At 36.6% G+C, this 26,637-nt stretch overlaps 1 protein-coding gene across 1 annotated transcript in view; it reads left to right on the top strand.

The window, feature by feature from the left end:
* The first annotated feature begins 1,451 nt into the window (after nucleotides 1-1,451).
* LOC115222680 (oral-facial-digital syndrome 1 protein) overlaps nucleotides 1,452-26,637 on the top strand; it is a 49,635-nt gene continuing 24,449 nt past the window's right edge. The window contains exons 1-8 of the mRNA XM_036511514.1: nucleotides 1,452-1,728; nucleotides 3,951-4,154; nucleotides 6,979-7,047; nucleotides 11,686-11,716; nucleotides 13,672-13,779; nucleotides 19,381-19,523; nucleotides 21,180-21,269; nucleotides 24,437-24,520. Coding sequence (XP_036367407.1) covers nucleotides 1,642-1,728; nucleotides 3,951-4,154; nucleotides 6,979-7,047; nucleotides 11,686-11,716; nucleotides 13,672-13,779; nucleotides 19,381-19,523; nucleotides 21,180-21,269; nucleotides 24,437-24,520 — 816 coding nt within the window. The 5' untranslated portion in view covers nucleotides 1,452-1,641. The remainder of the gene's footprint in view (nucleotides 1,729-3,950; nucleotides 4,155-6,978; nucleotides 7,048-11,685; nucleotides 11,717-13,671; nucleotides 13,780-19,380; nucleotides 19,524-21,179; nucleotides 21,270-24,436; nucleotides 24,521-26,637) is intronic.

Genomic DNA, 26,637 nt, shown 5'->3' with positions numbered 1-26,637 from the left:
GCAGACTGTGGTGTGCCAAACGAAGCACCTACCTCTAACCCAGGGACAGAGGGTATATACCCTCCTTCTAATGTGTCTTAACATATACAAGAGAATAAGATGGATTTGTGAGAGATTAGGCTGCTATATCAAGCAGATCGAGCGACAGTATAAGCAGCTACTTCGTTTGCTTAAGCAGAAGATCTGGTATCGTCAACTTGGAAATGGGCTTTCGTTTATTGTTGCTTTTCATTTTATACAATTAAAACTATTTTGTTGTCATGTCAGCTGACATTCTTACAGAAATAGAAGCGGAAACTAAATACTGAAACCTATTTCATTACAAAATAATGAGCGCGAAATTGTACACGAATAAATATATTAATATCGGTGAATGTAAGGCGGCGGGCTGGCAGAAACGTATTTCGTCTGCCGTTACGTTCTGAGTTCAAATTCCGCCGAGGTCGTCTTTGCCTTTCATCCGTTCGGGGTCGATAAATTAAGTACCAGTTGCGTACTGAGATCAATCTATCTAATCGACTGGCCCCTCTTCCACCAAAATTTTGGGCCTTGTGCCTAGAGTAGAAAAGAAAAGAATATCAGTGAACATGTCTATTTGAATGTGTGCGCGCGGTTATATCTGAGTTTGAGAATGTCCTCTCTCTCTCTCTGTGCAGAGAGAAAAGAGGTGGGAGAGAGAGAGGCTTGTATTCATATGACAAATCATAACTATGCTGAACTGGTTTTGTTTTTTTTTTTCTGTGTGTAAAGAAGAAAGAAAAAAAATAACAATTTGTCGTCAGTTGCAGTTTTCCTTTTGGTTCTTTCCGTTCAGGGTTCAAATCCCGCTGAAGTCAATTTTGAAGGTTTATAAAATATGAGAACCCATTTTTGTCAAAAATTAGGTTTAAAAAATATGGGAGTTTCTTATACATGGATAGTATTATAATCCCTAACAAAAATCTTTTTTCCAAAATTAAGTCCCTAAAATTAGGGGATTCCTTATACACGTTAAAATACGGTAGTTTATATAACTGACTCACCCCTCCCCGTCAAAATCTAGCCTTGCATCCAAGGCGGACTTTCTGAGTTCATATGCCGCCCACGTTAACTTTGCCTTTGATTCTTAATAAAATAAATGAAATAAGTACCAATTAAGCACTGGAATTAATGCAATAAACTTTTCCCCTTCCCCACAAATTTCAGGTCTCGTGCCTATATTTCAAGAGACTATTTAATTTGGCGGTAAAAATTTCGTAATATCTATATTGGATATACGATTTTTAAAAAAGTATAAAACAAAATTTTTGATCTTTTTTGGATTCATTAAAAGAAAAGCTTTAATAAATTATTTCATTTAATTATAGTTTATTATTTATTATTTTAATTATGATTTAATGCGAGTTACTATTAGTTTTATTTCTCTGAATTACGAAAGTAAGGTTGTAGGATATTTTTTAGTTGCCATGACATCACGTCTGCATTTAAAATATGGAACTTGATTTGAATTCCAGTGTTTTAATTGCTTAATTAAAGATGATTTGTTCCCATTCTCATTTTTTTTTCAATGAAAGTGCACCAACAGAGGATTGCGAATTATTGTCTTAGAAATATAAGAACACAATCTACAGAGCTGATTAAGACTACCTCTTTTTTAAAACGATGAATGAAGATTATTTATCAGCCGACCAGTTTCGCGAGAAACTTTATTACTTGTTTAAGAAAAAAGGAGTTATTGATTATTTAAAGGTAGAACAAAAAAGCTTTCTTTAACTTTAGAGAAAATAACCTTCGTGCTAAATAATAATAAGTAGAAATGGAGAAAAGATTAAGAAGTTAATTCTTAAGACTTAGTTTTGTTTTGTTTATTTTGTTTTGAAACTACGAGTGTCTTGGCTACAAGAACTGCAATATTTGTGGCATTTCCTTTTATTGTTAGCGTTAAGCTGTATTCGGAGGTTAAAACTTCTCACCTTTATATACAGTAAATCCACTTTTATTAAAACTTATTACCCTCAGATTTTTTCAGTCATTTCGCATCAATAAGGATGTCTTTAAGACAATGTCTTACATACATACACACCCCCATTTTATTTTGTTATCTTCAACCGACTTTGTGTAAGCAAAGTACTTCAGTAATATTTAGTAAGTCGTTCGGAAAATAGCATTCCTGTAGTTGTCCCATTAGAAATACGGCAGCTATGTTTCCACAAACTCGCACGGTTCCAAACTGAATGTTATGTAATAGTGCTCGATTTCTTGTTTACTGATTCTGTTATTTCCTACGTTGGTCCAAAAGCTTTTTCCCGTCAGTAATCCGTCCCTTTTTCTTACCTTCGAAGCAGTTAACAATGATACTACAACGTTTGTTATTGAGAATAATGCCTTCCTGTCCTATATGGATAAATACTATCAAACGAAGGCGACCCTATATTGTCGCTGACTCCCTAGAAATTAACAACTAGATTTCTCTCAAACCACACCTTTCTATTTCAAAATAGCAAAATGAAACGGTCGTGGTGGAATCGTTTGATCCACAGACCACTATGTCCACCACTATCACTTAACTCTTTTGGTCTTATCCTATTCTGTTATATTATTCCACCAGTATTTTGCTGCTAGCGGTTAGTAAAGGTTATTCCTAAGGAACTTTCAACTCATTCCCGTTTCTTAAATGCACTCTTATGGTGTCATCTTGCAATAGGATAACATGATTTATCGTATGGAAGGACTATATGTTCTTTTTCATGGTCTTCATTTAAAACAAGGGTGGAGGTAAAGAATACGCAGACCACCCGTTTTCGGCGTAACAAAAGCCTTAACCCTAAAACTAACCCTAAACACCGGCTGTGTGTATCCTTTACCTTCGCCCCCCCCCCCCCAAAAAAAATTCCATTTATGTGTGTTTGTAATTTTTGCAATTTTGTAAAATTTTCAGGCCTGAATATGTAGTAATGCTCAAAAAAAAAAATCAACCATTGTTTGTATGAATGAATTAATGAGTTTTCTTTGAGTTTAATTAAAAAAACTTGAGAGAGTTCAAGCCGGTTGCTAACAAAGTAACAAGACTTTTTGAATTAGAAAATTACTATTTTTAAATCTCACAACGAGAGATATTCAGCAACAGTACTTTGGAGTAAAGATTGTTTGCCAACGTAACATGGAAGTCCTGGTTTAGGACGAATGTTGCTGTAATTTAGCCCCAGGAGACATCGTCTCCAGCTGGCTATGACACAATCTGTGTCATTATAATTTCGAAAATATAAGGAGGACACAGATTGTGTCATATAGCCAGCTGGAGACGATGTTTCCTGGGGCTAAATCACAGCAACATTAGTCCTAAACCAGGACTGCCATGTTATCTTGGCAAACAATCTTTACTACAAGACTTTTTAAGTTAAGAATGTTCCCAGTGTTTGTGAATATGTGGTTGAGTTATTGTGTTCATTGAACTGTCGATGCTGACACCCAAACGTGTGCTTCTGTTCACATTAAAATCTCACAGGGAGAATTTCTGGAATGTTTTACAAATCTTCACTGTGCCATTTATATATTGGATTTGGAGAATTCATGTCAGTTTTATATGCATATACATACATATGTGCAAGCTACGATTAGTGTTATGCCCCTGAAAATATGTTGGTCAGACAAGCTTGTATAGTATGCAGTGTATTTCAAGGCAATTGTTCAGATTTTGCACATTATACAAGCTTGTCTGACCATCATATTTTCAGTGGCATGAAACTAATAATATCTCACAATTAAATCATATTTATATTAAATGATGCATATCTCTCACATGATGAAATACTTTTGTTTGTTGGTTGCACCAATTACAGAACAGTACTTTCTGTCTCTCTGTTTGTCTGTCTCTCTCTTTTTCTCTGTATGTATATATATATATATATAATATATATATATATCCACACACACACTGGTGTAGATGCATAATTTTTCTTTTTCATCTTTAGACCCAGATGCGACATCTTCTTGTGGAAGAACTTCAAAAATGTGTTCCAGGTAACCTCTTAGAGAAACCTATTTCCTCTGCTGATGGATCCCAATCAATTCTATTAAGAGCCAGTAACAGTCTTGTAGCAGACCATCTTCAAAAATGTCAGTATGAATACAGCTTGAGTGTATTTATGCCAGAAAGTGGAATAGCACAAGATAAAGTAAGTTGGAATGCTGGCTTGCAAGTTTGATTCATTTATTTAGGCCAATGAACAGAAGAGAAGCATGCTTGTAAATATTTTAAATCTTTCCAGAGTGTGATATAAATAGAATGGCTGTTGTTTGCAATTGATCCTCAGCTTCAAATTTTGTAGATTTAACTACAGACCAAATAATATCAGCAAGAAAGCTAATACTATGCATATTCTGAAGAAGAAGAAGAACTTGAGACCTGATGGCAAAAGAAGTTGGTGCACATTAGAGAAATTAACTACTGTGTGATTTAGAGGTAGAAAATTTAGAGAAGCAGAGTGCATTGTGGTAGAAGAGAAAAAAGAAAATACAACAAACTTGTTCATCATCATAATCATCAATCAACATCCGTTTCCCATGCTGGCATGAGTTGGATGGCTTGACAGGGACTGGTAGGGCCAGGTGTTGCACCAGGTTCCGTAGTCAGTTTTGACTTGGTTTCTGTGGTTGCATGTTGTGCCTAATATCAGAGTGTATTGGGTGCTTTTTACATAGCAGCACCACCAGTGCTTTTACAAGTGGCATCAGCACCCACACCAATGCTTTTTACATGACACCTTGGTTTTAGGATCTCCATTTTTATAGTGGGTCATCCCATAAATAATGCGGTTTTTTCAATTGCATGAAATAAAAGTTGGAAGGGGATGCGATAAAGTACCTGCATCAAATTGCCTTAAAAGCAAATAATTTTACCTTTGACTTATTCTTAGTGCAAGTTTTGAAGGGTGCAGTTCGATTTTAACAGTTATTTTTTCAAACCTATAATGGATGTGACAAAGGAGCATATTTGGCATATTTTGCTTTATGAGTTCAATAAAAGCAACAATGCAATGGAAAGTGTGTGGAATATTAATGCAGTATATGGGGATCAGACAATAAGCATAAGCCAGTGTCAGTGGTGATTCCAGAAACGACAGTCTAGAAGACGATATGTAGAGTTCAATGAGGACGTCCTACAGACCCTGGTCAAATACCTTAATTTTTTTAAAAACCCTCATTATTTATGGGATGACCCAATATATAGTATTGATGATTAATACATATAATGGTAAGCAACATTTAACATTTAAAATGGACTATCATGAAAAAAAGTCAGTATAACTGAGTAGATTACAGTGGAAGCAGATTGCACCAATTATTGAGTAGTGAACATCTCTTGAATTATGGACCAACTATTAAGGAAACAGAAGAGAATCATCATCATCATTTAATGTCCATATTCCGTGTTGGCATGGATTAGACAGTTTGACAGGATCCAGTACATCTAAGGACTGTATCATGCTCCAAGTGTCTGCTTTGGCATGATTTCTATGGCTGGCTGCCCTTCCCAACACCAACCACCTTACAATGCATATGACTTTTTTTGTGCCACCAACACTATTCAGATCACCACGGAGCTTGCAAGACTAAGAAACTTGTGGCAGTACATGGGAGTGGGGGAGGTAAGGCTAGCTTTACACTAGGAGACATGGGGATTAAAGTACAGTAGCGGTGGTAGGGAACAGGTTCTTCTAAAGGAGCTGCATGATAACTTATGTTTAGAGGAATGGGTGAGAGTTCTGAGTAGTAGCAGTAAAAAGATAAATACAAATAGAGGAGGTCAAATAAAAAGACCTCATAATGTCCTGTGACCTAATTGCAATTCAGCATTATCTGGTACATACTGTAACAGGTAATACTGAGCAATTTTGTTGTTGTTTTCTCTGACAGAATTCACTGGATAAATTTTACTTGGCACCAGCACCAGAATGGTTGTCTGCAGCTAATCTACTCTTTATATCAGTTTGTGTCTGGAGTTACTTCAGTCTTAGGTAGATTATGAAATCTATATCTCACATTGCACTGTGCTGTTTTGGGGGGTATACTTTCTATCACCAACCACTTTGCATTTTTTTTTTATTGAAAACAGCTGATTTTATAACATTTTTTTTAATACCAACTATTCTGACAATGTTTGGTGTGCACAGTACTTACAGATAGGCAAATGATCATGCCTGGATATTCTCAATCAAGACTGAGTCAGAACTAAGCAACAACTACAACAACAATTGCTAAAAATACCACAGGTTAATGCACTGACCCTGTTAAACATATTTAGTCTGGTGTGAAGAAAAGTTAAAATTAAAAGTGGAAGTTAAAGGTCAACAACTGGAATATTGTGATTTTCCTTCTTGTTGCAATCTCTATCAACCTACCAATAAAGTTAGTTGAATTCTGAGTATATCTAATATCATTTAGGCATATGCATGCTTTTTTAACTAGAATTTATTTTAATATAATCAGCTTTCTCAGAGCAAATTAAAAAAATTTAATCAGATTCTGAAGATATCATCATGATCATCTTCGTAATTTAACATCCTCTTTTCCAGTCTGGTATGGGTCAGATGGTTTGACAAGACCATATGAGCCAGAGGTTTGATCACTGTCTGCTTTGGCAAGGTTTTTACTGGTGGATGCCCTTCCTAATGCCAACAGTTTAACAGAGTGTGCTGGCTGTGTTTTACATGGCTTCATAATGATGGAAGGATTTATAACATATATAGAAGCAAGCACCCAGCACACTCTGTAAAGTGGTTGGTGTTAGGAAGGGCATCCAGCCATAGAAACCATACTAAAACGGGCTACTGGAGCCTGGTCAGCTCCCCAGCTGGCCAGCTCCTGTCAAACTGTCCAACCCATGCCAGTATGGAAAATGGATATTAAATGAGGATGATGATGAAACAATTATATTTTCTTTATTTATTGTGGAAATGAACTTTTAATTATGTTTTTTTCTTCTATGCCTTGTTGCAGATGTTATCAAACCAGGAACTGCTGCGGTTACTCCACATAAATCCACATTCAGATCTTTACAAAATATTAGTAAGTGATTGTTAAAAGCAACATTAATTTCACTGAGTGTATTTGCAAGATATATTATCTAAATTTAAAAAGCTTTAATTTTTTTTAAATAAAAAAAGCATCCTTTTTCAACAAAATCAGAAGAAAAAAGTAGCTAAAATGGTCGGGCTTGATTGTGTTAACCCTTTTGATACCATACCACCCACCTGTGACTTCCCTGATTCCAAGATACAAACTTCCATGATTTAACATGATCTAAATTAAAATCTTCCATCAAAATTTCATGTTAATTTATGTTCCAAACTCTTGCTTAATAATGACAAAGTTATTCTAGTAATTTTGTTGTATTTTAGGAGGGTCATTATGCCAACTATAAACACATGCACTGGTTCTATTTCACTTCTTCATTCTTGTTTCTTAATTGGCTAACTAACCAATTAACTAATTGGTTATTTGATTAATTGTTCAGTCAATCAATCAGCTAGGTTTGTTTCAAAGTCCTTTCATTGCCATTCATGACCCCATCTATGACATGCCCTGGTTAAATGGTTATGAAACAGAACCAGTGCATGTGTATTATTGGCATAATGATCCACCTAAGATACAATAAAATGTTTTTTTGACACATCAGTTCACATCAAGAATCTTGCAGACAAAATACTGAAATTAATTATTTTATTAAATTCTTCATTATATTTCATTATATTCTTCAGTATATTTAAAGAGAAATGGCAATGAGAGGGTTAATTCTTCACTAAGAATAGCTATTCATTTCAATCAAATACTTAATTAATGTTTGTAAGGCATAACTGAAACAACATTAACCCTTTAACAATCAGATTAATATGTTGAATGTAATGCTTATTTATTAACCAATCCTATGACTGGCACCCGGCAGATGCCAGGACCCCTGGACTGGTGGTACGTAAAAAGCACTATCTGAATCGTGGCCGATGCCAGTGCCGCCTCGACTGGCTTCCGTGCTGGTGGCACGTAAAATGCACCAATCTGACCATGGCCGTTGCCAGCCTCACCTGGCACCTGTGCGGGTGGCATGTAAAAAGCACCCACTACACTCTTGGAGTGGTTAGCGTTAAGAAGGGCATCCAGCTGTAGAAACATTGCCAGATAAGACTGGAGCCTGGTGCAGCCTTCTGGCTTCCCAGACCCCAGTCGAACCGTCCAACCCATGCTAGCATGGAAAACAGATGTTAAACGATGATGATGATGATTGTTTTGGATTAATCATGCATTATCTTGTAGTTTTGAGATTTTGATGAGGTGATTGTTATTTTTTAGAATCACATTGTAGGGTAGGTGAAGGAAGCTAAACTGGCTGCTTTGGGCAGAAGACAGGCAGAATATTTGGGCCAGTTTAAATCCTGAAGGATTAATACATAGTACTTTACTTAAATAATTAAGTTAGATGATGAACTTCAACTAGATAAGCTGCTTACCAACACCACATGGTCATTGGTTGCATTTAGCAGACTCCAGCTCTGTTGCAAGCATTTGTACATGACCTCTGGTCTGAGAAATTGCTGTGATATCTTGATACACAGCTGCTTCCTGCTACAAGCATAGCAAGACTCGGTGAGGAAGAAGAAGATGAGTCAGTCTCCCCAGGCAAAAACGTAAAGCACCACAAAATCTCCTCTTGTTTATCATCATCAGCATCATCATTTCAGTGCCTGTTTTTCCATGCTTGCATGGGTTGGACAGAGTTTTTATCGAAGCAGATTTTCTACAGGTGGATGCCCTTCCTGTTGCCAACCCTCACTTGTTTCCAAGCACAAGGTAATATTTCCCTATGGTCAGACATGTTCTCATGTTCTCACAGAAGATTGGAAACAAATGGCATTGCTTATATGACAGTGACAAGCATTTTATGACTATCATACAATGTCAGGACAAGGAGACACACACAAGGTGCATTCCAGAAGTTTTGAAACTTTTTCAGGAGCAGCAGATTATCTTATTTTTAGTATGTCATTACTACACTTCTAAATAAGCTAAGCTGCCAACTTTTTTTATTCTAAACTTTGAACACATGCTAATAAACATTGCTTGTCACAGCTGACTAATTTGTAGAATGCAGCCAGGAGTGGCTGTGTGGTAAGTAGCTTGCTAACCAACCACATGGTTCCGGGTTCAGTTCCACTGTGTGGCATCTTGGGCAAGTGTCTTCTGCTATAGCCCTGGGCCGACCAATGCCTTGTGAGTGGATTTGGTAAATGAAAGCTGAAAGAAGCCTGTCGTATATATGTATATATATATATAAGTATGTGTGTATATGTTTGTGTGTCTGTCCCCCTAGCATTGCTTGACAACCGATGCTGGTGTGTTTACGTCCCCGTCACTTAGCGGTTCGGCAAAAGAGACCGATAGAATAAGTACTGGGCTTACAAAGAATAAGTCCCGGGGTCGATTTGCTTGACTAAAGGCGGTGCTCCAGCATGGCCGCAGTCAAATGACTGAAACAAGTAAAAGAGTAATGTGGGGATAATTTGAAGGTTTGCTGTGCAGTATTGTTTTATGTTAAACTGAGCACAGGAACTCGTGAAATGCTCCAGACTGCTTATCGGTTGAACTGTATGAGCCAAGCAACTGGTTTTCACTGGAAACAAGATGTTCAAGGATGGTAAGAGAGAAGATGAGAGACAATGAGAGGTGTGGGAAGGAGATGGACATCAGAGCTGGTTGAGAAAATTCTCAATTTTCTGGATGATGATGGTAACCAAGTACTTGACAGAGATGGGCGTCAAAACTGTTTCTCACCCTCCCTACATCCAAGACCATGTTCAAGTGACTTTGGGTTGTCCCCCAAACTGAAGGAAACCCTCAAGGACAGTTGGTTTGAAGACATTGAGGAGATGAAAGAGGTTGTGACAAGGGTCCTGGATACCTTCACTTTGGAGCACTTTAATGGGGCCTTCACAAAGGGGCTGAAGCACTAAAGCAAGTGCATTGGATTGAGAGGATCATCCTAATTTGAAGGAGATTAGAGTTTTGTATTTCTTTGGAATTAATAAATGTCTCTCTTGGAGAAGCCTCAAAGCTTCCAGATTGCACCTTGTATATATATATATATATATTTTTACTTCTTTCAATCATTTAACTGTGACCATGCTGGAGCACAGCCTTTAGTTGAACAAATCAACCCCAGGACTTATTCTTTGTAAGCCTAGTACTTATTCTATTGGTCTCTTTTTGCCAAACTGCTAAGTAAACACACCCAATATTGGTTGTCAAGCGATGGAGGAGGGACAAATACCGATACACAAATAAATACATACACACACACACACAACAGGCTTCTTTCAGTTTCCGTCCACCAAATCTACTCACGAGGTTTTGGTCAGCTTGAGGCTATAGTAGTAGAAGACAATTGCCCAAAGGGCCACGCAGTGGGACTGAACCTAGAACCATGTGGTTGGGAAGCAAGCTTCTTACCATACAGCCACTTATACATACATACACACACACACACACACATACATATATATATATTTATATATATATATATATATATATATATACAAACTGGGACAAGAACGCAAAATATTTAGAAGACGATACAAAAAACACGGACGGGAAATTCGAAGCCTTGAATCTTCAGTCAAAAACCGGATCATCCTTGCAATTTTGGCTGATTAATCTTGAGATTGCTCCAATCTGGCCAGCCCCAAGGAAAAACTAAGCTAAGCGCATTAGATTCCTTGGAAAAAAGCTTCGAATGTATACAAAACAAGGACAGAAAAACAGATGATGTTACACGAATATAAATACAAAAATAATATGTAAAAACAACAATAATGATAACATAAAAACAATAATAATAATAACAATAACAGGACGTCACGAACAGGCGTCTTTCGACTTAGATGAATTAAACTCAGCTGGCATGTTAGGAATGTGCCTTGGGGTAGAGAAAAAAAATGTTGATGCTACCACGACTGCTGCCAGACCCAAAAGGCCAGTAGTCGGTCAGTCAATATATATATATATCATCATTCAACATTCTTTTTTACCATACTTGTATGAGTTGGACAGTTTAACAAGAACAGACGAGCTAGAGGGCTCTGCCACATTCAGTTTGCTTTGGCTTGGCTTCTACAGCTGGATGTCCTTCCTAGCACCAACCACTTAATGATTCATTAAGAAAATTGCTATAATGATTGATTAAAATTATTAGCACAATAAATTAATTAGCCCCATTTTTGATATTTTTTCACTGTCATTAATCATAATAATACATTTATCATAACTATAATAATACTTTTATCGCAACTTTTAATTTTTTTGATAAAAATATACGAGTATTGTACGTGTTTTCTTTTTCTATAACTGTATACTTACTTTTGCACCACCTTGTGTGTGTGTGTGTGTGTGTGTCTTGTGTTTGTTTGTCACACAACACACACACACACACACACGCTTGACAGCCAGGGTTGGTATGTTTACATTCTTGTAACTTAGTGCTTCATTAAAAGAGGCCAATAGTAGAATAAATACCAGGCTTTAAAAAAGGAAGCATAAGTACTGGAGAATCGATTTGCCTGACCACTGTCCAATGACCGAAACAAATAAAATATAAAAATAACCATTAAAATTGTAATTTTGCTTTCAAATTTCTTTTTTTTTTTTTTTTTTTTTAAGCTATCAAATACGGAAAATGATTCAAAAAACGGTAATACCAATTTTAATAATTTATTAATTATTTAATTTTTTTTTTAATTGCATACATATCGTATCATGAACTCTACATTTCAATTAAACACATTCTTTATAATCAGGAAGGGAAATGACCAAATCATTTTTTTCAAAATTTGACTAAAATAAATGCATTTAAGCTAAAATTTAAACCCACAAATAAATAATTTGTTCTTGCAATTTGAGGAATATTATTAACTTGTTTGATTCTAACTCACTTAAGACCACCTCTTGTTCTATGATATAAAGGTTCCCATTTTAGAAATATTCATCCCCCTCATCATCGTTGCCATCACTGGCATCATCATTGTTTTAATGTCCATTTTTCCCAAGCTTGCATGGGTCAGATAGAATTCATTGAAGCAAATTTTCTGTGGCTCTAAAGATTCTATCAATCCATCATTCTTTTTAATTTATTAATTAATGAAAAATATCAGATGTTTTACAAAATCCTTCCAAATTCTCAATGATTTTCATGATTAATTGAAACTTAGAACCATGTTTTTCATTAGGAAATGATCATGCTATAGGGTCCAAGGTTGGAGAGAAGGTCATGGTGGGGTTGGTGACAGATTGTTCTTTGATATATACAGGATGAAATAGTTTCAAGCAGACACAGAGAAGATGAAGGAATATTTGTTAATGAGTAGTTTGTTCAAATCCAACGAATGATGAGATCACATGTAAGCATATTGTAAGAATGAGGTCTTTCCTGCAAATGCTGCTGACTTCATCACACCTTGATTTCATGGAAGCATAGTATTAAAATAATGCTGCTGTTGCTGCTGATAATGATCTGGGTTTTTCCATGCTGGCATGGATTGGACAGTTTGACAGGAGCTGACCAGCCGTTTAGGCTCCATGTCTGTTTTGGCAGGGTTTCAACAGCTGGATGCCCTTCTTAATGCTAACCACTTTAAAGAGTGTACTGGGTGTGCTCTATGCAGCACCAGCATGGATGTACTTATGTGGCACCGGTATGGACGCTTTTTATGTGGCACCAGTGCCTACAAGCCTGCAAGATTAGGAATGCTCAGCTGGAGAGGGACGTAGGGAAAATGTTTGTATGCAAGAACAAGCATGTTTTTACTTAGTTTGACATGTCTTCTCAAGCACACCAGACTGCCAGGGGTCTCGGTACCCTGTCATCTTCTCTGTGAGTCCCAGTGTCTATAGATCCTTCTAATTAATTATATATAACAATAACTCTGAGCATCTTTTCAAACTCCACCCATCTAACACCCGTGGACATATTTACAAAGTCAGAAAACAGCACAGCTCCCATGACTTCAGGAAACATTTTTTCACGCTGAGAGTTGCTGAAGCATGGAACAAACTGCCGGCATCAGTTGTTAGTTGTCGGAGCACTGCGTCCTTCAAAACTTCCATGCTTTCTGAGATTCGCCAACACTACACCTGATTTTCTCCCCTCCATACACACACAAGCATGTATCTGACTCATACATTGTTCGCTTTCCAGACATTTGTACGTTACTGTATATACTTTATACGCACTTTTTGACAAGTTGTGGTGCACCTGAGCACTGTATACAATAATTTCATTATTATTATTATTATAGACATACCTCAGTTTAATTGGTTCCAAGACATGCAAAAAATGACATAACACAAAAATACATTTATACAACTTTATTATCTCATATCTGTTTTAATAAATGGCTTCTTTCATATTTTCACATGTATTTCATTTGATTTTCCACTTCAGTATTAACCTTTAGGTGTTTTTACTTTTAATTCTTATACATTTAAATGTTCACTTAGACCTGTGTAAAGAAAGATAAATCAACTGAATTTGAAGTTTATTTTTCTCCATTAATTTCTTTAAAAAGAAAAAATTACGCAAACTCAAAATAAGCAAAACATGGAATGCTGTTGAGGTGTGTTTCTGTACAAATATATTTTTAATTGCAGGATTTCTTTTGGAATTACTGAGCGTGATAACATCGGTTTTCCAGCAAGTATCAAATGATGTTGGAATACAAACAGAATTTTCTGCACAGTACCCCATCTCATCTTTAGGTAAATTTAAACAGATTTGGCAATTTCTTTTTCTTTTGAAAAACTTTATTACAAAGTTTTAATATATATATATATATATAATATATATATATATATATATACATATATATATATATATATACATACACACACACACACACATATATATATCATCATCATCGTCATCGTTTAACATCCGTTCTCCATGCTAGCATGGGTTGGACGGTTCGACCGGGGATCTGGGAAGCCAGAAGGCTGCACCAGGCTCCGGTCTTATCTGGCAATGTTTCTACAGCTGGATGCCCTTCCTAACGCCAACCACTCCGTGAGTGTAGTGGGTGCTTTTTACGTGCCACCTGCATACCTGCATGTTACTTTTCTTTCATTTTCCTTGCTATCCTCATCATCATCTTCATTGTCATCAACATAATTGTCATTATCCTCATCATCATCATCACCTTTTTCATCACTATCCTTTAATGAAGTATGGTCTCAAGCATTCTGAAAATTGAGATTTGTTTTTCTTTACAAGAAATCAAGGAGACACATATACACATGATAGCCTTTTGGTCTTTGTCTGCTAAAAATTCACTCACAAGGCGTTGGTGGGCCCAAACCTAAAGTAAAAGCCACTTGCTCAAGGTGCTTCACAGTGGGGCTGAACCTGAAACTATGTAGTTGGGAAGCAAATTTGTTACCCACAGAGCTTGCCTGCAAGAATTAATAGATGTATTTTATTGCATTTGTGTAATGCCTTTGCCAACTACAGCCAAACTTGTAAGTATAACAGATTTGAGTTTTTTTGTTAGCAATGGCATTCAGCAAATTAAATGTCTGGTTTTCAGTCACTTGGCTGCTCTGGAGCATTGCTATACAAAGGGAAACTCCGCCCATTTTTATAACATGTGCCATGTGATTGCCGTAGAATTTTCAAGGGAGAATACAGAGACGGCTTCCATTACCTTCATTTTGGTGTTTTTCACAAGACACCTTGTTCACTATATACAGAGAAGTTCACAAAACCTGTCTGGGTTCTCAGAATGTAAAGAATCTGGACAATTACCACAAAGAATTTTATTTGACATCCTGACAATTCTACCATCCTGGATTGTTACTTTACTTGATTAGCTTCAAGAGAAAGGAAGGCAGAAAAATTGACTCAATCGAAATTTGAACTCATAATTCTAAAGGCTGGGACTAAAGCTGCAAGATATTTTATCCAATGTTCTAAGGATTCCGCCAATTTCCTGCCTAAATGGAAATTTCCTTAGAACAGTGATCCTTGACCTTTTGTACCTCAGCATTCCCTTTCACTAAATGGCATTTTACAAACAGACCTTCTCCATGTTTTGCCAAAAATATAAAAGAAGAAAAAAACAGATCACTTTAACCCTTTTGTTACCATATTTCTGTTGAAATAGAATCAATGCTTTGTTTCAATTAATTTTGAAAATAACAAAGAATTTATTAAAATAAGCTTTATCAGTAATAAGCTGGTGTTTGAACCATAAATTAATGGTGGAAGAAGTTTTCCACTTAGATCTCTTTTAAAACAGAAAGTTTGTATCATAGAATCAGGTAGGTTAGAATCAAAAGAGTAAATCATAGGCCATGTTCAATCATGGCTGACTCGGGGTTAAATAACAATTGATGTTTATCAATATTGCTTAAGACATAAACCAACATGAAATTTTGATGGAAGAAAGTTTACATTTAAATTCCTTTAACTCTTTTGATACCATATTTCTGTTGAGAGACATTGCCTTTGTTTCAATTAATGTTGGAATAATGAAGAATTTGGTAGAATAAGTTTGTCATTTAGGCACAGACATGGCTATGTGGTTAGGAAACTGTTTTGCAACGACAAGGTTCCAGGTTCAGCCTCATTGCCTGACATCTTGGTCAAGTGTCTTCTGCGAGAGCCACATCTGACCAATGCCTTCTGAATGAATTTGTGAGTTATAGAAACTGTGTGGAAGCCTGACATATAATATGTGTGTATGTGTGTATCTTTGCATTTATGTTTGTCACACCACCACTTGACAACCAGTATTGGTTTGCTTAAGTCTCTGTAACTTAGCAGTTCACTAAAAGAGACTGATAGAATAAGCACCAGACATTAAAATAAGAACAATTAAAACCCTTCAAAGTAGTGCCCCAGCTTGGCCATAGTTTACTGACTGAAACAAGTAAACTATAAAAGAAACATTATTAAAATGGCATTTAAAACAAAAATCAACTTGAAATTTTAACTTTAAACAAGAAGTTTGTATCATAAGGTCAGGGTCAATAATTTTGTGTGCTGTTGATTATAATCCATGTTCTTAATCTTCTCCAAACCCTCCTTTGGGAAATTTGTTTTTCAGAAATTAATACTCTCTTAAATGGCAGTGGGACAAACACAGATATAAAGACACACAAACACATATATATATTATATTACACGAGAGGCTTCCTCACAATTTCCATCACTCTCAATGCTTCCTCCCCTCTCAAAAATTCCTTGTCTTGCAAGTTAATTGGTGACCCTGCCAGTGCTGGTGCCACGTAAAAAGCATCCGGTCCACACTGTGAAGTGGTTGGCATTCAGAAGGGCATCCAGCTGTAAAAATCATACCAAAACTGACCTTGCTTGTGCTGGTGTTTAGGGGAGTGTTGTTACCTTGATCACTTATATGTCATGGAATCTGGGCAACCAGCCTTAGGAGTCGTAGGGTTTGAGAAAAGCAAAGAAAAAAAATAAATAAAACTCTTAAAACTTTAATATGGATTACTAAACAGGACAGTGACTTCATCATCATCATCATCACCATCATCATTTAATGTCCATTGTCTGTGCTGGTATGGGTTGGATGGTTTGACCGGGCTGGGTACACTTGGAGGCTGCACCAGACTCCTGACCGATTTGGCATGGTTTTCTGTGGTTGGATTCGCTTCCCAATGCCAACCACTCCACCTGTCCTACAATGCCATTTCTAAAACTAAACAATCACCACATCAAAATCTCAAAGCTATGAGATAATGCATGATTAATACAAAACAATGTGAATAAAGAATTACATTTGACAGAATAATCTGAATGCTAAATGGTAGTGGACTAGTTGAATGCAGGTGAGATAATATAATGAGGATTTAGTGTACAACTGTTGTTGGTGGGTGTAGACATTTGATACTTAGAGTCGTAAAGGTAGGAAGTAAAGCAAAACAATGTGATAGGTATAAAAGCATATATATGTATAATGAAAAATTATATATCGCTTAATGTGTGTGAGTAAGGAAAGAATAACAGTGCAAGGGAAGTAACTCGTACGGATTTGTCTAAAATCGGAAGGAGAAAGATATATATTCTTTTATTCTTTAACTTGTTTCTGTAATTTAACTGCGGCCATGCTGGAGCACCGCCTTTAGTCGAACAAATCAACCCTAGGACTTATTCTTTGTAAGCCTAGTACTTATTCTGTCGGTCTCTTTTGCCGAATTGCTATATTACGGGGACGTAAACACACCAGCATCGTTTGTCAAGCGATGGTGGTGGGGCAGGGGTGAGATACACAAACATATATATGAATATATATCGTTGCTATAAGTGCAAAAGTGTCGTAAGTCCAAAACATTGCTTTTTCAGAACACACACAAAAAAAAAAAATAGTTTCACCATCCCATAGCAAAACCTTTGTATAACTGGCCAAATTTGAACATACGACAGTTTAACATAATAGCAATGATATATATATATATATATATAATCATTATCATCATTTAACGTCTGTTTTCCATGCTGGCATGGGTTGGACAGTTTGACTGAGGTCTGAAAAGCCAGTAGGCTGCACCAGGCTCCAATCTGATTTGACAGAGTTTCTACAGCTGGATGCCCTTCCTAATGCCAACCACTACAAGAGTGTAGTGGGTGCTTTTTATGTTCCACCAGCACGGGAGCCAGTCAGGTGGCAGTGGCATCAACCCTGTTCAGATGGTGCTTTTTACAGGAGCCAGTCGGTGGGAGACTGGCATATATATATATATATATATATATATATAATATATATATACACATACAGCAGGCTTCTTTCACTTTCCCTCTTAGTTTCCCTTCATGGCAGAATTAATAGTGAAGACTAATTAAGCATTTTATCTGATCAAATTCATCCTATGGCTGCAGAACAGTTTCCGGAGGGAAACGCAATCCTTCAGGATGATAATGCACCAATTCACACAGCTAAAGTTGTTACTGAATGGCACAAAGAACATTCTAGTGAAGTTGAACATCTTATCTGGCCACCACAGTCCCCGGATCTCAATATTATTGAACATTTATGATGCATTTTAGGAAAACAAGTAAGGAGTTGATATCCTCCACCATCATCACTACAAGAACTGGAGACTGTTTTAGCTGAAGAATGGACAAATATTCCTTTGGAAACAATTCAAACTTTATACAAGTGCATACCTTGTAGAATTCAAGCTGTAACTACTGTCAAAGGCGGTACTACCCCATATTAAAATATATTTATTTGTTTGAAATTTTTAAGGTGTTTCCATTATTTGGTCCAACCCATGTATATACACACATATACATTCACACACACAACAGGCTTCTTTCAGTTGCCATCCATCAAATCCATTCACAAGGCTTTGTTTAAGGCTATAGCAGAAGACACATGTTCAAGGTGCCATGTAGTAGGACTGAACCTAGAACCATGTGGTTGGAAAGCAAACTTCTTACCACACAGCCACACCTACACCTATATTGATAAATTGATAAAATACAATTTTAATCCTCTAATTAAGTACTTGAGTTAAGTTAATGTCTGGTTATATTTCAGCACTATTAAAGCTTTCAAAAATCAATTTTTGTAAAGATAGAAAAATTGTTAGAACATATCGGTTACAAGTAAAAGAGAGCACTATTTCATTACTATCGATTAAGGTTACTGTAATTAAGGACACTGAAATGAAATCCTCTAATAACAAGACGAGCTCATGTCTCTTTATATTGTCTGTTTAAGTCGTTATCTTTTACCTTTTACTTGTTTCAGTCATTTGACTGTGGCTAAGCTGGAGCAGCATCTTCAAGGGTATTTAATCAAAGAATTCAAACCTAATACTGATTATTTTTTAAGACTGGTTCTTATTCTTTGGGTCCTCTTTTTTTTTTTTTTGCTGAAACATTAAGTTATAGGGACGTAAACAAACCAACACCTGTTGCCATGTGATAGTAGGGAACAAATTCAAAAACACACACACATAGATATGTACATATATGTATGTCTATATATGTGTGTGTGTGTGTATACATATATATATATATATATATATATATATATATATATATATATATATATATATACACATACACACAAACACACACATATATATACACACTCAATGAGCTTCCTTCAGTCTCCATCTACCAAATTCATTCGCAAGTCTTTGGTTGGCCTGAGGCTATAGGCAGAGACACTTGCCCAAGGTGCCACACAGTGGGACTGAACCATGATTGGGAGCAACTTCTTAACCACACAACCACATTGTGTCTATGATATATTTGTTTGTGTTTTTGTAATGAGATAACATTTGATAATAAAAAATATGACCAGGAAATCTTTTCTGTGCAAATTTCAGATGCAAAATTAAACGGGGTTGAAAAAATATATATGGACAAGAAAGAGGAACATTATCAAAAGGCAATTTTTGGAGTGGAAGAAAAACTCTCATCGCTTCAAAAGAAACTTGAAGAAAGATATCAAACAGAATTGCAATTGGAGGTAACGCAGAAATTTAATATATTATGTTGTTTACTCTTTTACTTGTTTCAGTCATTTGACTGCGGCCATGCTGGAGCACCGCCTTTAGTCGAGCAAATCGACCCCAGGACTTATTCTTTGTAAGCCTAGTACTTATTCTATCGGTCTGTTTTGCCGAACCGCTAAGTTACAGGGACGTAAACACACCAGCATCGGTTGTCAAGCGATGTTGGGGGCGACAAACACAGACACACAAACGTATACACACACACAAACATATATATATATACATACACACACACACACATATATATACGACAGGCTTCTTTCAGTTTCCATCTACCAAATCCACTCACAAGGCTTTGGTCAGCCCGAGACTATAGTAGTAAACACCTGCCCAAGGTGCCACGCAGTGGGACTGAACCCAGAACCATGTGGTTGGTAAGCAAGCTACTTACCACACAGCCACTCCTGCGCCTATATGTTGTTATATTATTATTATTATTATTATAAGAAAATCGAAGGCAGTAAGCTGGCTGAATTGTTAGCATGCTGGACAAACTGCTTAGTGGTATTTTGCCTGTTGCTACATTTCAGATTCCACCAAGGTGGACTTTGCCTTTCATCCTTCCAGAGTTAATAAATTAAGTACCAGCTACGCACTGGGGTCGATGTAATCAACTAGTTCCCTACCCCAAAATTTTAGGCTTTGTGCCTATAGTAAAAAGGGTTATTATAAGAAAATCAAAGGCAGTGAGCTGGCAGAATTGTTAGCATGCTGGACAAAATGCTTTGTAGTATTTTGCCTGTTGCTACATTTGGAGTTCAAATTCCACTGAGGTCAATTTTTCCTTTCATCCTTTCAGGGTCGATAAAATAAATACCAGTTGAGTACTGGGGTTTGATGTAATCGACTATACCTCTCCTTCAAATTTCAGGCCTTGTGCCTATGGTAGAAAGGATATTATAACAAAATCTGAAACCATTTAGAATTCAGATTACTCTGTCAAATGTAATGCTTATTTATTTACATTGTTTTGACTGAGAAAACTAATGATTAAAAGAATTTCAACCAGCATCATTCTTTTTTTCTTTTTTCACACATAGTATTCCTAAGATAACATTATTCAATGTGCCCTTTTGTTTAAATTAGAGAGTGGGATTTGGGAGATAATTTAACTATTATTTCTAGCATTTTGAGCAACCATGTAAAGGCTACCTTATATATTTATTCATCAGTAGGCTATTGGAATGACCATCACATCAATAGGTTTGACCTTCATATTGGTTTCAGATTCTGACACAAGGACAGCAGTTTCAAGGGAAGGGGTCAGTCAATTACACCGCTGCCGGTGTTCAACTGGTGCCTACTGTTATTGACCCTGAACTGATGAAAGGCAAAGTCGACCCCGGCAGCACTTGAACTCAGAACATAAAGACAGACGAAATGCTGCTAAGCATTTTGCCTGGTGAGCTAACGATTCTGCCAGATCACTGCCTTAGCGCTGACCATCATATTAGTAAGTTATAAGACTAACAGAGAGATTGATAGATGTTGAGAGACTTGACCATCACAAATAGCTCTGACCGTCATATAGGTAGGTTTATAAGGCTGAGCAACACATCGTTATGTTATGGAACAGACCATCAAGCCATCACTCTTTTTTTTAATTGCAGCTGTCAAGAATGAAAGACAATGATTTGGCAAAATTAAGGCTTGCGGAAAAAGAAGCCTCCAGAAAAGAACTGGAAAAAGTTCGGCAAGAGGTAAGAGACTGTGGTGTTGTAGAATCATTATCATCACCATCATCATCATCATCATCATCATCACCATTTTACATTTGTTTTACCCATGCTGGAATGGGTTGGAAGGATTTTCCCCAGCACAACAGCTCACAGCTTGTTGTGACCCCTTATCTCCTTTGTTAGGTACAGCACCCTGACATAAGTCTTCACCACATCTCCTTTGGACTTTCTTTTCCACATGCTACTTCTACTCAGAATGCCTGACACTTCTTGACCCAGTTATGAACTCTGCACAACATACGTCCATACCAGTGCAGTCTTCCTTAAAAACTACAGCTCATTCTTATGATACTCATTTTTTCCTCTAAACTCTCATCACTTCTCTGTACTCTGTAGTTCGTACTCTCTGACATTACACTGACACTCAGGTTCCCCTCCTTTCTGTCCAGCCTTTACACATCCTCTTGCCCCCCGGCACCCATGTCTTGCTATTGCGTAATATCATATTTTATATTAAACAAGCTTCATAGAAGACAATCAGCCATAGAAACCATACCTAAAATACCATTGGAGCTCGATGCAGTTTAATGAGGAGCTCGCTAGTTCCCAGTCAAACTGTCTTACCCATGTCAGCATGGAAAGCAGATGTTAAATGATAGTGATGATGATGATGATGATAATCCTGATGACAGGCTGCACTTTGCTGTGAGAGAAAAACAGTTCATTGCCATCAGGAAGTATATAGAAACATCATCCCCAATGACTGGTATAGCATTGTTACTGATAACTGCCACAAGGGCAAAGGAGGTGTTCTAGAAAGGAACAACTACAGGGAAACACAATGTGATTGGCCATCACATTAGTAAGGTATGGGGCATCACATTAATAAGTTATTCTCGGACTTACTATCACGTCTGTAATTTATAGGATTGACCGTAATAAGTTATCAAACTATTCATTTCACTTCTTTCCAGCCATCTCACATTTTCCTCATTCAGTGTTTGTGTTTCACGACCATCCAATACCTCACTTTTCGCACAAACATTATATAAACTGCTTTTAGCAAGGAGGGAGAATCCCTTTGTAACTAAATTGATTTTTCATAATCATTTGTGCTACAAGTATTTCTGTTATTTTCATAACTTGGTCCATCAATTTGATATCTCTGTAGTTGCTTCTTTCTAGAACATTTTTGTCCTCGTAACAATTAATTATGATAATACTATGCCACTAATTATGGACACAACTTCTCTATACTACAAGTTTAATTATTTGAGTGACTGACATGTGCTTTATTGAATGCATCACTTCGGAAATTATCCCTAATGGTCCAGCTGCTTTTCTTGCCTTCTCAATAAACTTTTTAATTGCATAGCTATCAACTTCAATACCTGGTCTCTGTTTGAGATAATTCCACTCTTTCCTACATGTTCTCTACAGCCAGAAAACTCTATTTTATTCCTCTGTCTTCTCAGCGTCCTTGAAAACAAGGGTGCTTGTATCATTATATACACACTTTTTTCAATGATACCCTTATTTGCCATGGGAACATCCCACTATTTTCTGCTTATCTCTTTGCTATATACACCTCATGTCTACTTTCCCTTCAAGCTGTCTGCCTACTCACCGATCTCTGCCATTCTTTCCTGATCATCTTCCATACCATTTTACATATCTTCTGCCTAGATACAGCTCACAACTAATTGTCTCATAAAAACTCTTGCATGTCTTTTGTGTCATAAGTCTCTATCCTCTCCTTTTTTTGACAAAATGTAAACTAGTACTTTTTTGAATCAATGCTAAAGGATCTCTTTGCTATTTCCATCTTCCTTCTCAAGTCTTGCAACTCTGAGCCCATCTGGCTCTTACTCTGATGTCACTAACAATGAGTCTTTGTTGAATGGTACATTTTTCACTGGGGAATGGTCTGTCTATCCCCTTCCTGAGAAATATGAACTCTATCCAGCTCATGTGTTCACCTAAGTTGTATATGAATAAGTGGCTGGCTGAATGAATGGATAGTTACTTGAAGTTAGTTTATGCAAATGGTTACACCAATATTTTTTTAAGAATAAACTTGTACTCTCCATAAGTATAGAATAATCCATCAGATTAATGTAAAATTGTTTTTATTATAACTAAACATAAGAACAAGCGTTAGCAATATCATCATCCTTTAATGTCCATATTTCATGCTAGTTTGACCAGAGAACTGCACCAGGTTCCAATCTGCTTTGATTTAGTTTCTATAACTGAATGCCCTATCTGATGCCAGTATATACAAGGGTGAGTCAAAAAGTAATGCCATTTGGTTTAGGACAAGTATAATTAGCAACACAGGAACATGTATCATACATCAAAATGAAACTGGTCCTCTGTGGATCACATCCCTATTTCTCAACATAGTCACCATTTCTCTCAATAGCAATGTTCCACCTTCATGTATCCCTGCCCCAAAAAATTCTGTTGACTGTTCTTTGAGCCACTTCTTCACTACAGTTTTCACTTCCTCCTCACTGGAATAATTTAGCGCCTTCAGACTATCATCTCTTCGGCCCCATGAAAGAGGGTTTGAGAAGCAAACATTATTCCAGTGACAAGGAAGTGAAAACTATATTGAAGTGGCGCAAAGAACAGCCAACAGAATTTTACAGGGCAGGGATACATGCTCTCTCATTCGAAGGTGGAACATTGCTATTGAGAGAAATGGTGACTATGTTGAGAAGTAGGGATGTGATCTACAGAGGACCAGCTTCATTTTGATGTATGATACATGTTCTTGTGTTGGTAATTATACCTGTCCTAAACAAAATGGCATTACTTTTTGACTCACCCTCGTACATATATATATATATATATATATATATATATATATATATATATATATCTATACAATATGTTACAGATAAATTTCCTCTATTTACATAATATTGAGGTCTCTTTCTTTCTTTTGTTATCTTACCGTTTTATCAATATATATATATATATATATATATATATTATATTAAATTAGAGACAAAACCACTATTAAGCAATCAAACAATGAAAAACTTAAGCCAATACATATGATTAATTTATATTATTTAAATATATAACAAAATTATTAAAAAAATATAATTAATATCACACTACGATCATTTCATGCCTGAATTTTATATATATATACAAACACACACATTTTTTTTCAGCTGGAAAAGAACTATCAATTTAAAATGAATGCTTTAATGGAGAAGGAAAGGAATTCCACAGAGAGACTCCGGAAAGAGGAAGAGGTAAATAAATAAATTTATTAATACAAGTATGTATTTGGATGTACAAATGTGAGAAAATGAGAAACTCAATATGTTTTGCTTAATTTAGTTGTTTATCTAAATTTTCTACTTCACGTTTCCCTATTTCTGGAAAGCTTCGAGAAGCAAATTCAAAGTCAGTGGATATCTGTAATTTCTATCAGTGCACAGTGATGTCAATCCATATGGATTAGTATAACCAGACTCAGGCTCATTGTTATTGGTCATTTTATAATATGACTGATGATTGACCGCGGTGATTTTCATATAAACATTACCTGAATAAGTTACCAAAAAGTTGAATCACAATTTTGTATTTCACTTTCCTTTTTTTGCTTTTATCAGGGATGGGGAAAACAGTGCCCATGACCTTTTTACAGTTTCTCTGTAATTGGTTGGAGCAAAAGATGAAGGAAGGTATCTGCAAATGGATAACATGACCTGAATACTCACAACAAGGTGGAGGGGAGTTAGTTAAAGGCACTTAACTATTTAGCATTCAGATTTCTCTGTCAAATATAATGCTTATTTATCCACATTGTTTTGAACTAATCATGCATTATCTCATAACTTAGAAATTTCAATGATGTGATTGTTTATCTTTTGAATGACATTGTAGGGTAGGTGTGAGAAGCTAGATTTGATCTGTATGATCATAACACTGGTAGAATATTTGGACCCATTTTTAGTTGGGTTAAATACTAAAAGATTTGAGTACCAGGTGGTGGTTGTGTTAAACTGGGTGCCAGATGAAACCTATCATTCAAGTAGACAATGGTGAGATTTGAACTCAGAAAGCAAAGAACCAAACAAATACCACAAGGCATTTAGTCCAATCCTATAACAATGATAATAGTATATATGATATATCAGTATCAGTATTCTTTTACTTGTTTCAGTCATTTGACTGTGGCCATGCTGGAGCACCACCTTAAAGGGTTATAGTGGAAGAAATCAACCCCAGGACTTATTCTTTGTAAGCCTAGTAATTATTCTATCAGTCTCTTTTACCGAACTGCTAGGTTACAGGGACATGAACACACCAGCATTGGTTGTCAAGCGAGTCTTAAATTCCTCTGTTATGACCTGAAGAACTATGAGAACGGATCCCTGGTGAACTCCTTGGCTTGTACAGCTCTCACTCACTATTTATCTATCCCTAGCTTCTGCATTGAGCACCAGATAAGGGAGCAAGGGACCTGTCAAAGGCTTTCTCCATGTCAACAAAAGCTAAATACAGAGGAAAATTATTTTGTTTAAATACTTTTCCTGCAGTTACCTCACCAGGAAGATAGCATCAGTCATGCTTCTTCCTGGCTCAAAAGCAAGTTGCATCTCATCCAGGTTAACTTTCTAATTAATTGAGTTATAACACTCTCCGTAACTTTCATGACCTGGTCCAGCAATTTGATGCCTCTGTAATTTCTGTCTAAGGCATCACCTTTACCTTTATAACAGTTAACTATAATGCTGCTTGCTGCTACACCAGTTGCTGGGTGATTCCCTCATAGACAACTTGATTAACTATATGAGTGACTAGACTATATCCTACTCCACCAGATATTTTAAGCATCTCAGCAGTGGTACCTGATGGGCCAGAGGCTTTCCCTGTCTTATCCTGAATTGCTTTATCTACTAAGCCACTGTCAATTCACATAGACTGCCTATGTGAATTGACAATTCACATAGACTGCCTATGTGAATTGACAGTGGGTCCACATTAGGCAGGCTCTCTCCTTTGCAGAATTTCTAACTGCATATGAACAATCATCCATGTGAACACACTTCTCTCCTACAGCACCACGATTCTCTCTGACACACTGTCTTATCATCCAAAACACCTCAAGTCTCTGGCCTTCGTGCTGCAGGATATTGGCAAACTTTCTCCTTTCTGCTTCTCCCTTAGCTACCCGACATAGTTCTCTGCTACCACCATTCTTCCAATCCTCCCAGGCCTGTTTCTTTACTCTAATGGCCCTGTCTACTACACTGTTCGACCACCACATCACCCTAGGTCTGATTGGGATTTTTCATCAGCCACAGATTTGGTCTGTGGTACTCAGGAAGTTGTCCCATAGGAACTCTTAGTTACCCTCTAT

Source organism: Octopus sinensis, linkage group LG20 (assembly GCF_006345805.1).
Source record: "Octopus sinensis linkage group LG20, ASM634580v1, whole genome shotgun sequence".
In the NCBI taxonomy this organism is placed as follows: domain Eukaryota; kingdom Metazoa; phylum Mollusca; class Cephalopoda; order Octopoda; family Octopodidae; genus Octopus; species Octopus sinensis.
Note: the sequence above shows the minus strand (reverse complement) of the source record. Positions and strands in the feature narration are given on the sequence as shown.